At 35.8% G+C, this 13,421-nt stretch overlaps 1 protein-coding gene across 3 annotated transcripts in view; it reads right to left on the bottom strand.

Moving 5' to 3' along the window:
- The window catches only part of LOC112574603 (YTH domain-containing protein 1-like), a 29,139-nt gene extending 16,991 nt beyond the window's left edge, over positions 1–12,148 (bottom strand). For 2 of the 3 annotated variants that reach the window (XM_025255797.1, XM_025255799.1), the window contains exons 1-11: positions 11,937–12,148; positions 10,280–10,372; positions 9,476–9,706; positions 8,369–8,575; positions 6,287–6,487; positions 5,457–5,585; positions 4,489–4,646; positions 4,201–4,255; positions 3,771–3,888; positions 3,293–3,377; positions 2,253–2,440 (exon numbers count right to left, since the gene is read on the bottom strand). In XM_025255797.1, coding sequence (XP_025111582.1) covers positions 2,253–2,440; positions 3,293–3,377; positions 3,771–3,888; positions 4,201–4,255; positions 4,489–4,646; positions 5,457–5,585; positions 6,287–6,487; positions 8,369–8,575; positions 9,476–9,706; positions 10,280–10,372; positions 11,937–11,964 — 1,493 coding nt within the window. In that variant the 5' untranslated portion in view covers positions 11,965–12,148. The remainder of the gene's footprint in view (positions 1–2,252; positions 2,441–3,292; positions 3,378–3,770; positions 3,889–4,200; positions 4,256–4,488; positions 4,647–5,456; positions 5,586–6,286; positions 6,488–8,368; positions 8,576–9,475; positions 9,707–10,279; positions 10,373–11,936) is intronic. The other variant, XM_025255800.1, reaches the window with a different exon arrangement.
- Between the last annotated feature and the right edge of the window lie 1,273 nt (positions 12,149–13,421).

Below are 13,421 nucleotides of genomic sequence, written 5' to 3'. Positions count from 1 at the left end.
AGAGCTAAGCTAGTCCACTGTTTACTTGTAAAGCGTTTAAAACTCGCAAATATTTGCCAGCAGTTACATTACCATAGGTATAATTATTAATCATTCCTGCTGCTTGTTTTTTCAACAATGATTTAGGTTTAAAACAGATGAGTTTAAATGACACATGATTCGCCTTTCTCCTTCTCCAGTATTCGCACAAAATATTAACCATTCTCTCTCCCATCCACTCGTGGGCAGTGTGATGGATCAATATATGATAAATGGAATGGAGGTGATAAAAAAGAGTGAGGGTGAAGAATTTCAGTTACAGTCAAAGGAAAAAAGAAAAGGAAATATACCCTTTAAAAGCCAATGAAAGGCATGAAGCATACAAATGACACAACTACCCGGCTGCTAAGAACTTCTAGTGTCCACAAGCTAGCGTGAATTTATTCTTGAAATCTCAGTACATAATCAGCACTGGACAGAAGATGCCAAGACCTTGGACTGCCTTAAGTGTATGCTTGGAGAATAGAAAGCTTTTATTCAATCAAGTATTAAGCAAGGTTGCTTAGTGATGAGTTGAATCTAGTTAGTGAGAAATTTGCCATAAGAAAAGGAAAAACAAAATGCATGCATAGGCATATCTGCATCGAAGTGCATGTATATATCTTATTTGTCTGTAAACATTTATGTGTGCATGTGTACTTGCATGTGCACATGAACTGGTGTCTTTAACATAATGGCTGGAATGGAAAGAGATCACCTTTAATTTTTAGCAGGCAGAGGAAAGGCAAGAGAGAACAACATACCATTTTCTGCTCCAAGCTGGGCCATCCTGGAGGAGACCCGGTCTTGACCAACACCACAGGCACAACACGGCTTACAGTCAGCCCTTCTAGGGCACTTATTGCTTTCTCCTATACATTCACATACTACATGACTGTCTCACAAAGGACTAGTCAGGTACCTGTCCATGTGGGCTGGTACAATGAAGACCTGAACTAGTCCTTATGCTACTGCGGGCATAAAAGGTGGAAAGATCTAACTCACAATGATGTAAATAGTCCAACAGCAGCGAAGGCTTGCCACAAATGACAATGAAACATCCACAAAGAAAGAATGGCACAGCTACAGCTGACATAGTGCTGAAAGCATAGACGACGGCCGCACAGGTCCCAGGAGTGTGCAATAACACAGAGAAAACACATGCTGGCTGCTTAGCAAATGTCCGAAGCTGATGACTCACCTGCCCAGAATTTGTTTCCTATGAGCATGAAAATAAACTTTTGTTCATCTTTGCCCCTAAACACGCAATGGCTGGATTATTAACTCATTACATACTATTCATCCTACACCCAGAGCATCAAACCCCCTCATTCTGAACATTCTCTGTCTTCTTATTTGGTTTGGGAAAGTCTTTGAGGCATGAAAACTATCGTTTCAAGATTATGTATATATCATGCATACACTGTCCAGCAAAAACATGTTTCTGGTTGAAAACGCAAAACGTTTGTTGTTGGTAAAACAGCTGCTTCCTGTGGAATCCACAACTGGCAGTTTTCTTAAAGGCAATCACTCCTAAGTGATCTTAGAGGGAAGCTTTATTAAAAACTAAGTTTACTGAAAATGTTTCCTTTTAGCTTTTGCACTTAATTTTGCTTTTTAATTAATTTATTTCTTAAGCTTTCACTGCCTCATACGGTAGACAATAAACACAGAAAAGCTCACAGCTTTCCATCTTTGGAGCTGGGAACTTGCTCACGCATCCACTTGGAACACCAAGAAACTTCTGATATCAAGATTTACAGGTGAGTGAATCTGCCAGTCTTTACCATTGGTATGTGCTGGTTTTCACAATTTCAAAGTCTGTCTTTTTTTCCCCTACAGATTTGTACTTACCACATCTTTCAGTTAAGCAACTGCATTCTTTTTAACTCTGAGCACTACTTTTGCACCCTTTCTGGAATAAGTTTTTTTTCTTTTAAATTTTTCATGAACTTCAAGGATTAAGTTGCTGGCAGTGACATTGCACCAATTCTTAACTAAGTCCATCGGTCCATGGGATGGTGCTTTCTTGCGGGCAGAGGGAGGGGACGGGGGAAAATCCTTTTAGGCAGGGGCTTGTTGCACATGGTACAGAAAGCGGACGAAAAATGATTTCACCACTGACTCAAGATCTATCACATCACGGACAGCTAAGGCCCACGCATCACGTGACTCCCCGGCTGCTGCACGAGCAGATGCGTGATGGTGTAGTGGCGCCCAGGTTCTGAGCTAACCTTGGTCCGAAGTCAGGTCTCCTTATGAATCGTGGCCGTTCAGGACGTTCTGGTCTCTGTTCACGAAGAGCTCGCACAGCATTACGGGCATGAGCTTTCCTTGCCTTCCTCACAATTGCATTTATGTCCAGGTTTTCATCAAATGGGAACAGCTTGCACAGGGACTCTCCGCACCTGGGGTCGATCTCCTGATGGGCACAAAGATTTTAGGTAAGAATAACTTTAACACTGATGGCACTTTTTCTCTCTCTTTAAAGGAATTCTATGAATAAATAAATCCAAAAAAAAATAGTGAGAATCCTTCCCCAGCCACATCTCTGACAAGATGGAACCAGTTTAATTTCCATTGGTCTGCTGCAAAAATGTATTATTTATCGACTTATCAGATTAACCTTATTATACCCACTTTATTACTTATGCAGAGGTATTACAGTCAACACTTTGCCTGCATTTCTAAAATTCAATTAATTCAGGGCTCACCAGTTTCTATCCCAAAACCACTTCTGATGGTGAAGGCAGCTTGTGTGTGGAATAACCATATTTTGGCCTCTATGGAGCTATCCTGAGCTCATTTTGCAATATTGCTGCATTAACCATCATGCAATGACTCCATCTTACACTGTTTATAGTACCTACATACCTTCATCCAGTGCTTTACGTTCTACTCTTGCACTTCATCTTTATGTTGTTCAGTGTGCCTATACATATCTCACCATCCACTGTCTGTTATCTAAGGTTCATTTATTATTACTGGTCTGCATAGAGAGTGCTATCTATCTTGCCCATGATGCTGTACGTTACAAGTACATATTATTATTATTATGTCTTGTTAACATAAAAAAATAATGTGTAAGGGAAATGTCTAGCCCACATTATGCTAATTTCTAATGTCAAAACTTTTGGCTTAAACAAGCCCTAAAATGGTTCATTTATAAAAGAAATAAGCCATTAGTTACCTAGGCCACATTGCTTTTAGAAATGACTGAATAAGAATGCCTCCCTAGCAAATGTTATGGATGCAGTGAATTACAATACTTTACCTGTCCATCTCGTCCTATTTTAACAGGCTTGTCATCATTCCATGGATTGTGAAGATGGTTGGTCTTTGTAAAAGGTAATTCTCGCCTTGCAAATCAAAAAGAACAAAATAAAAATGTAAGCAGAAAAAAGAGCTGGCAATAGAGAAGTTGGCTGAAATTACGGCGAAACTTGAAGGTTGAAGAATTTGTTTTTTATTGAAAATATATGTTATGCAGCATTTCAAATAACTAGGATGCTTTTACGATAACAGCAAAAAAAAAAAAAAAAAAAAAAGAAATAAAAATTCCTATTCATAATAAAATAAGAGCACCAATAAAATCAGTTCATAAATTTTAACTTAAATCAAACTGAACACCACCAATTCTGGTCTGAACTAAAATCCATTGCCTTTTGAGCAAAAATTGCAAACTGACAGAATTTTGATTCCCATCTTTCTCTACACTTGACTTTAATACTTCATCTTAACAGCTTCTATACCTGCAAACCCAGTCGAGTTTGAAAACTGCACTCAAAGCACGAGAATTCATTCCCTGTGGTAAAACCCATCGAATTGGAGGATGATCCTTTGTAGATTCTGCAGCTAATCGTGCAAATCCTGCCAGCACCAATCCAAAAGATTATCAACACAGTATCTTTGTAATATGGAATTTAAGGTGGCTAAAATGAGGTTAGTATCACAGCGATTATTCAGAAATGCTAAATGTTCTAAATGCTTTCCCAATTTATGCAGTCATCCCTCAGGGTTTTTTTTAATTCTGATGATTTGTGATTTTCTTTTTAATATGTGTACTGTCACTTGAAAATTCACAAAAGCTGGTGTATTTAAAAATCTTTGGTCATGTATGGTGTAAGTCATAAAAATAGTTTCGGAATGTAAATCCTGAATGTAATATTTTCAAAGCCTTACCTTGGAATTTTCCACTTTCCTTAACAGAAAATACTAAAATCACATTGTCACACTCCTGTAAAAACAAAAGAATTGTCATGTTCATTATTCAGAAAACTGAAAAGTTAGGTTCCATTTTTGTTTTTAATATCTGTGTGCATATTTTATCAATGAAAATGTTTACAATTAGTATTTGTTATATCTCATCTCCTCAACAAATTTTACTAAATTACATGCCATTTCTATCATCCAGTAAGCAACATATGAATGATGCAAATTAAAATGATACCAGATTAAACTGTCACTTACTCTAAATGCCTGGTTAAGCCGAGCTTCATTTTGAGGTGGCGTGGACCAAACACCTTTTGCCTTAGCCAGAGCAACATTCTCATGGTTATTGCTTTTTATCAAGAAGAATCGGGCACCACGGAACAAATACTTCAGCTTTGCTAGATGGCTATCTGTGACTGAACGCAAATTAATTAGACTTTAATAAAGCATGGAAGTATAAAGCTTTACAAATAAATTCTAAAAGAAACATCTTGTAACACTCTACGATTATTTAATCTGAGAAATAAATAAGTTCACCATTATCAGCACTATTCTTCTTTAGAGACTCACACAAAAAAATAATAGAGGACTTTACTCTCCATGAGGATAGTAGCTTGTGAAAACTGTACAAAGCCTACAAACATTCATATCTGGGCTTCTTCTTTCAAAACAAGGTATTTTTTTAAAAAAAAGCCTCCCTTTCTCTGATATACATTTATAAAATGGTCAGCTCAAACATTTTTTTAACAAGTTTTAGTCTTTGGGTACTAAAAGGATGGTTTCTTGTTAAAGGAACAGTTCGATGTGGTCTGATAAAGTTTTAGCCTTTTCAACATTATACAGGCTTCTCAGTTACCTAAAGGCAGATAAAGCTTCAGTCTTTCAAGCATTTTATATAATACATCTTATTTTCAGTAAGTGCATACTGCAGGGTGGAAGGTTCTTGCAAACCGAGTGAGTGACAGTATACTGAGTAGTTTTTGCTATGCTATGTTTTATTGACTTAAATCAAAACATAGGACGCAACTCTATTGGTGAAATATAAACAACTTGTCTTGTCATTTCTTATATTACCGATTTGTTTCCTTTGTTTTCTTTACATTTCTAAGAATGTTAGATTATAATAACAACAGCTGAAAATCAACAGAAAAATGCAAGGATAGCCTTTTTGATAAGAAAAACATTTCATTTCTTTTTTTTTTTTAAATCAACAAATAATGAGATACCTGAATCATGCTTTTCCTCCTTTTCAGCTGGTTCACTATGTCTATCCCACTCAATAGGTGAGATTTCCCTCCCCTCTCCATGTATTTTTTTTTTAGGCACTTCTTTAGCATCTGTCTCTACATCAGTACCTAAGTAATAAAACCCAAACATGAATAAAGCACATATTTCATAAAGAATATTTTGCAAACTTTCCATAACTAATAAATACATAATATTAACAAAAAATGTAGCCTGTTTGCTGTCCTTTGCTCCTCAAGGAGTACCACGGGCTAAACAAAACTTGCTGTCCTTTTCTGATTCTATTTATCACTGCACTAAAACAGGTAATTCATAAAGCAAATTCAATAGACCAAAACTGCTTGGAAATATAGTTTTCTTCCCACCTGTGTTTTTAAGGAAACAGCAAATAGGGACATCTTATTGACATAAATCTTGCTGCCACAAACATTAATGTAGGTCTTCTAAGTGTTGAACTGTTGGTTTCATAAAACATGAAAGGGCATTTAAAAAAAAAAAGGTCAACTCAAATTTACACACTGTGCTATCTCAGATTTAAGAAAAGTTCAAAGACAGTGATTGCTGTACACTTTCTTTACCCGCATGCCCTTTAGACAAAAAAATGTGCTAATAAACTTCAACATGCTTAAGTAAAGGATTATCAAATGAAGGAAAAAGAAATCATATCAAGCACAGCATGCATATGAACAGACATGCTTGGAGCTAACATGCATACATAGTGAAGCTACTGTTGAAGAGACGGAGGAAGAGCAGATCACAGCATCAGAAGCAGAAGTCTTCTGTGCAGCCCAGCACAGAAAGCCCTACTAACCTGCATTGGAATCAGTGAACTCAGACACAGAAGCCATGCTGGCAGCCTCACTGTGAGTTTTGTAGCCCAGCCCCTCCCCTTCGGTAGCTCCTCCCTTTGTTTCCTCTTCCTCCTCTGCACTTAAGCTCAGATTGACTTCTGCCTCTTCTTCTTCTTCCTCCTCCTCCTCATCTTCCTGCTCCTCTTCTGCCTCTTCTTCCACTAATAACCATATGGCACAGATAGACAAGGAAGAAAGAGAATTACGAGGAGGAAGACTTTCTAATGCATGTGTGATGTGATCAAACCAGAGACAAAGCACTCTGGATCATGAAATCAGCTGATCTCAAATTACATATCCACAACACTGGTTGAATTTTTGAAATACAAAATGTAGCATGTTAATCAACAGGTTTTCTAAATAATTTTCAAGATAGTCAAATTTTGTTTGTTGATGCTCAGGCCTGGCTCAGCTGGCAACTTTATTAAGGCAACAAAAAAAGTTTTAAATAAAACGCAAGATACCAGACTAGCTTTTGATGACCAAGGTTGTGGCTCTGAAAAACCAATCACAAACAGTACCCTGCTGTCTATAACTGGTGTCAGCTTGTTACAAGCAAATCAAAAGATAAAAAACATGCCAGTGATCAAATCAAATCCAGAGATTTTCTGACACATATAAATGCATGCTAAATCAAATGGAACAAAGGAAAAAGAAAACATTCAAGCAGCCTAAGCATTTGGGAATAGACCACAAAGAAAACATTATGAAAAATGGCAAAAACTTTGAAAATAATAATTAAACAATTACATGTCACTATTTGTGCATAATGGAAGACTAAAAACAATCTACTCGCTAACATCTCTGCATCCATCTCTTTTATTTCATCATACTGAACTGGAACAGTTGTAATGTAGTCTTGTTAAATCTTTCTGGATACAGCAAGTCCAAAAAAATACCATCATGATACATGCATCACTATAACTAACTCACTAGACGAAATGAGAAGAAAAATTTGGTCTCCTATCAAAATCTTCCTATTTGCCTTTTATTGTAATTAACTATTTTATGAGATGAACAAGGGAAAGTGCATGGGAAGTGAGCAAATTAAATACACTTTGATTCAACATTTGACACTAAAGGGTAAGTCCAGGGATACTGATGTTTATGTGCATTCACACATAAATATCAGTTAAAGCAAATATAAAAGACATAAGGATTGTCTACAGGGTTTACATTACTATATCAGTCAACTGCTGTTGTGCCAGACTAAACACATCCTTCCAATGAATAAATTGTTGCAGACTGCTATGACAAGATATAAGCTTCGCCCTCCACGTCACGTAACTTAATCTTTTTATTCTGGCCAACAATTGGTATTTGAAGCTTATTCCCAATATATTTATCCCATGACTTGGTTAAAGTAATATGTGGCTTTATGTATTTTTGGTGTAGTATTTTCCTTACATGGATTTTAATGCTATAGTGTCTACTGACTGTGAAGTGTGATGTGGTAGAGTTTATCAGGAACTACCCTGTTTTTTTTATATATATAATTTTCTGTTGTTGTCTGTCGCATATTTTATTTTGTGTTCTCATTTCTTTATACACAATTCTGCGAAAGGAAAATTTCCACTGTAATATTTGTCAGTTCTGAAAGAGCACATAAAAAGTAAAACTTATGTGTCCTTAGAATTTCAAAGCATCAATAATTGCAGTTCTGATCTTCGAATTACTTTCTATTTTGCATCTTCTAATATAAATAAACATACAAGCTTTGGTTTTGGCTAGAGAAATTTTGATTGACTTGCTGCAATCCAGAATGGGAAGAAATTCTGATATCTGATTAAATTAACTCTATATGTTCTAAATTTATTTGCATGCAGTGTTAAACTAATAACATTTTCTGTAGATACACTTTTAAAACTGCCAATAAATAAAAACACATGACAGAATAACAAAGAGTTGAATGTTTCCTTCAATACATGAGATCAATGAAAAGGTATTGTTTTTTAAGCTGAATGTTTTGCTTTCTAGTCAACAGTAATGCCTGACAATAACTACTATGGAAATAATATATAAATTTCTTTCAATTTTCTTGCCTTCTTCCTCAACTTCAACTACTTCTTCTTCCTCCCCAAGCTCCTCTTCTTCCTCTTCTATTGGTTCTTCCTCTTCTTCAACTTCAACTTCAGGTTCAGGCTCAGGTTCAGGCTCAGGTTCTGGTTTAGGCCTGGCTTTAACCTTGGCTTTTGCTTTTCCATCTGGTTCTTTAGCGGTTTTCCTTATTCTGGCAGTTATGGGAGATTCTGAAATAAAAATAAACATACAATATTTAAGTGCTTATTTTTTTTAGAATTCAGCAACAAACATCCTATACTGATGATCTATATTTACAATACAAGTAATGTATAAGGGACAGAATGTATGGTTAAAAAAATACAAAAATACTGTCACATCTGCAAAACAATTCACACACAGCTTGTGAATACAAAAGCTAACAAATAAGTAAAGCACTTAAAATAAAAAGAGAACAAAAAGATGTTATTCCTATTAAAAAAGGCACATACAGCAGTATGGAATTAATCAGCGTTTCCCATCATGTAGCAGTGTGCATAAATAATACAGAGAAAATTTGTCAAAGGGGTTTGAATACATATTTGGTATTGGGAGGTTGAGATCATACAAGTTTAAATCACAGGTCTTATCACATAGAATATTCTGCGATAAATCAGACATATGAACACTCACACATCATCAAATGCAAAAGTTTCACATGCATAAAATATGTTAAAATTAAAGCAGTCTCTGGATACCACGAATCACCATGATAAACAACATTAGCATGAATGTAAATGTGATTTTTTTTCCTGAGACTGTTTGATAAAATGCCAAATAATTTTATCTGAGGCTCTGAAAAAATCTTAAATGATTAAATAGATGGGAAACTAATTAGCCAGGTAAGGATTTCTATGCATCACCCAAAACACTTCACAATGGTGGCAAATCCTTCCACTATCTTTCTACTTTTCTATCCTGCATTCAGATTCATGTTACAATATTTTCAGTCTCCTCCCTCTACTAGTAAAAACTTGAAAAAAAAATTCACCTGACATGTCTCTTTAATTACAGTCCTTAATTCTATGCTGAAACTAAAAAGCAAAAACAATATCTTTAAAAATAAAATTATTATAAAAAATTAAACCAACCTTCTACTGGTGATTTCTTAACAGCTTTAGGTGTAGTAGCCTTTTTCACAGCTGCCTTTTTTGATGTTGAACTGCTTATGTCCTCAATAATTTCTAACACATTCTCATTCCCTTGATGCTTGCTGCTGTTACTTCTCTTGACAACTGTTTTGGCTGCTGATGGATGAGATACCGTTTTGACTCTGCTTTTGGCTGACCGTGTTTTAGCCACGGATCTGGTTTTTGTAGTTCCTTTGTATAGAGAGATACATGTTAAATTTCTGCTTCCCTCAAAGTAGGCTCTCCAGACTAACTTTACAACAAAAAAAAGTACAGTGACTAATTAGTCATATTAGTGATGCACAACAATTTTCCACGAGTTCTTCTAGGAAAAAAGTCAACAAGCAAATCTAAACATATACTCTGATTACAAATTCATGTTGCAGGTAATCAAATCAATGCCAGCAAATTATTAATGTTTTTATGAAATACAAAATATGAGTTAGTGTTTTGCTTTTACCTTCAGATTATAAAAGAAATAAAATGGATCTCACACACATTCATATTTACTTGTTCTTTTGCATCATGGTGTATTTATTCATTATGTGTGAGCTACATCAATTATGAGGAATAATTTCAGCTATGAACTTTTTAATGAAAAAGATACTTATAAAACAATGTAATAAGCACTTAGAAAATTTAGGAATAACATTTGATAAGCACAAATGTATAGCAAAAATGGTATACCTAAAATAAGTAAGCAAATTTCACACAATTTAATGCTATTAAGGATCAAATTAAAATGAACCAGTAAACCAGAATTACCTTTCTTTTCAGGCACTTCATCCATCTCATCCACTAACTCATCTTCTCCAGTGTGTCCATCCAAAATGTCTTCAAGAACATTGACCACACCATCTGCTCAAATAAATGGTGAAAGTTCTATAAAACTAGCATGTGTGTGCATATCTATATATCCCATCATTTTGTTACATTACATAATATATTTTAAAAATGAATGGGTAGTCATAAAAGATTCTGGATCCCTATTTTATCTAAGATTTTCAGTAATAGTGTAACAATCTCAGTTAGTCAAGGTAAAAGATTTAAAATTTAAATAAAAACGCTCAAAACAATATAATTCACTGCTAAAACTAACATGAATATATCTTGTATCATCTTATTCTGAAAAATACATGCAAAACTGTGTTATCTCCACTGCCCATCACCAAAACAAATATATTGGCATAACAAATGTCGTAGTCAAATTTTAATATAATTATAATAATAAACCTGTGATTTATAAAGTGCATTTTCATACTTATGAAGGAGCATTTTCTCAGTCCTTGAGACAAGAACAAGACATGGACAGCACAGGACAGAAGGAGGGCTTGACATCAATTACCTTCGAACATATACTGACAATGCTTTTCAAACTGTTCTTATGGACAGACTGCAAAACCAACACACGAAGGAAAAATATAAAAGGCTTTTAATAAATGACTGATAAATATGGCTCAAGACTGCTTTGCTGACTGAAAAACTGTTAAGCCTGTGAAGAAGGTAGACTCTTTGCCAACCACATTTAACGATGTGTTTACATCTCATTTAAGCTGCCAATCAAAAACAGTGCCCGGGTACCTGAAGTTGTTAGCAATTTTAATAGGTTTATTGTGAGTTTTGCTTGAAACACCACCATTTTTTATTTTTCTGGTCAGGGTTAATTTCAGAAAGTTCTCAACACAGCAATGTACAAAATTTAATACACAACTTAGAACACTGATAAATTCATGTTCCTTTATTTGAATATTGATAATAAAGCTCTTCAAACAATATCATAACCGTTTCTTTGCTATTTTTGCTTTCACAGTCATACTTATCATGCTTACAGGCATTTATGTGGTACTTCGATGAAGATTTATTGGGGAACTGACAAACCAGGTAAAAGCAAATCAATAACACAACTTGTGCAGAAAAGTCATAACAGAGGACAAACAGTCAGTTGTAATTCAAGTTTGGAAGGTGGTAGTCAAAATCAAATTACGTGATTAATGTTAGGCCAAAGTCGACAATAAACTGGACTTCCCAGGGAAAGACGGCTACCCTATATACGATTGTTATGCCTGTGTGTACTGACGCGATTTTAGATATAAACTTCAACACTATTTGCAACTGTCAATACAGTAAAATAAAGGTTTTCACAAACTGTTCACGTCAGTTTTGAATAAGGGGAAGACAAAGAGCAATCGAATAATTTCGTTCCGATTGGTAATTACAAATACACTTCATATAAATTCATTATCATCAGAAAATTAAGAAATCCGATAGAAGAGAACCGAATTAGTTCCTAGAATCAATTTTTTATTTATGCATTATTTCAAATAGAATAGCAAAGACTATCTTTCCTCTCTCATTTTAACTATTAATTCTACAACCTAAAGGCTTCCACCACTCAAAAAAAGTAAACGATCATTCAACTTGCCTTTCGCGTCGTTTGTGTCGTTACTCATTCTTTCATTTGTATCACTCCAAAACAATTTTGGCACTGCTCCAGATTAAACAATCTGATCTACTATCAACCAACGTATTCCGTTAAAAAACTCAAGGCGTATATTTTTCCTCTATACACTATTCGATTATATTGTCATTGCCATTACACTTTCTCCAAAATGGCGCCTTTCTGATCTCGCCCAAATCTCGCCAACCAATCGCAGGATAATATGCAGAATGATCACGTGATCATAATGCTTGCTGTTGGATGACGCCATGAATGTGTCTAATGGACTTGTATTATGTTCATAAAGACATGTTACCTTCGTGTGTCAGACCACTGTCTTACAAATCACTTCTAAAGTTAGTCCTTCGTTCGTCTGTTTGAGAAAGGCTATTGCAAATAATTACTATATTCGTAGCTTGTAAGTCCAGCCTCATGAAAGTTGTAAACTTTGCTGTCTCTATACGTATAGTTGCTAATGTGTTTAGTTTTGTGTATAGTTGTATGTTAAAAGTGTAGGTCTGTTTATAGTCATCTCTCCGTTTTATAATTAGCATGGTGTTATCTGTTTGTTGACGATATCCTGTATGGTTGACTGTCAGTTTGTTTGTAGTCGTTCATGTGCAGTGCATCAATTACCCTCGATCTATGTATGCTATGAAGGCTAGCTCCTCCCCCACTACTTTACTGAAATCTTGTCTACTCCTGCCCGAAACCTTGGCCCCTCATCAGACTCGCACATTCGAACCTCCCTTCCACAAAGACAGTCGCATACAGACAACGGACGTCCTCTGCGCTGCTAAGATCGAGCTATCTCTTCATCACATTTGGCACTCAGACTCCAGAACTATACATTCAAACGCTCTGTGAAAACATATCTGTTCACAAAGTACTATCCTCAAATTACTATTCTTGACTCCCTGTTGTGCTAACCATCATGTTTGTGCCAGCATATATATAAGCTGACGTCTATTGATCAGTGATGTATATATGACGATCGAGTGTGCTGCTATACCTCCAATGAAGCTTATAAGCCACAACAACCGCTACATATTTAAACAAAGCGAAATCAGACTGTGTCACATTTAAAGTACAAGTAATACACTTAATTGGGACTCTGTGGGGCTGTGAGAGGTACGAAAGACCCAAACGCTCAAGAGCCACAAACTCTTTCTTCAGTAGCGAGGAGTCGAAGCACGAGCACGGGGTAAGATTTCTTGTCCGCAACGTAGCTGCACAGTATGTACAACGGAAATGGCCGGGCTCAACAAAATTTGGGACAGCAGAAGTGGCAGCTTCCACAATTCAGGCTTTACAAGTCTCTCGTTGGGCCAATCCTGCTTCTATGGTGCAAGATGTAGACCTTGCTCACAGAACTGGAGTGATGGATTCAGATGTTTGAAATGCAGTGCTTCAGGAAACTCCTTCAGATCTCAGACAGGAAGCAGAAAATGAATGAAAATGAATTCAGAT

Source organism: Pomacea canaliculata, linkage group LG10 (genome assembly GCF_003073045.1).
Source record: "Pomacea canaliculata isolate SZHN2017 linkage group LG10, ASM307304v1, whole genome shotgun sequence".
In the NCBI taxonomy this organism is placed as follows: Eukaryota; Metazoa; Mollusca; class Gastropoda; order Architaenioglossa; family Ampullariidae; genus Pomacea; species Pomacea canaliculata.
The sequence above is the reverse complement of the archived record's forward strand: the minus strand, read 5'-3'. Positions and strand labels throughout refer to the sequence as shown.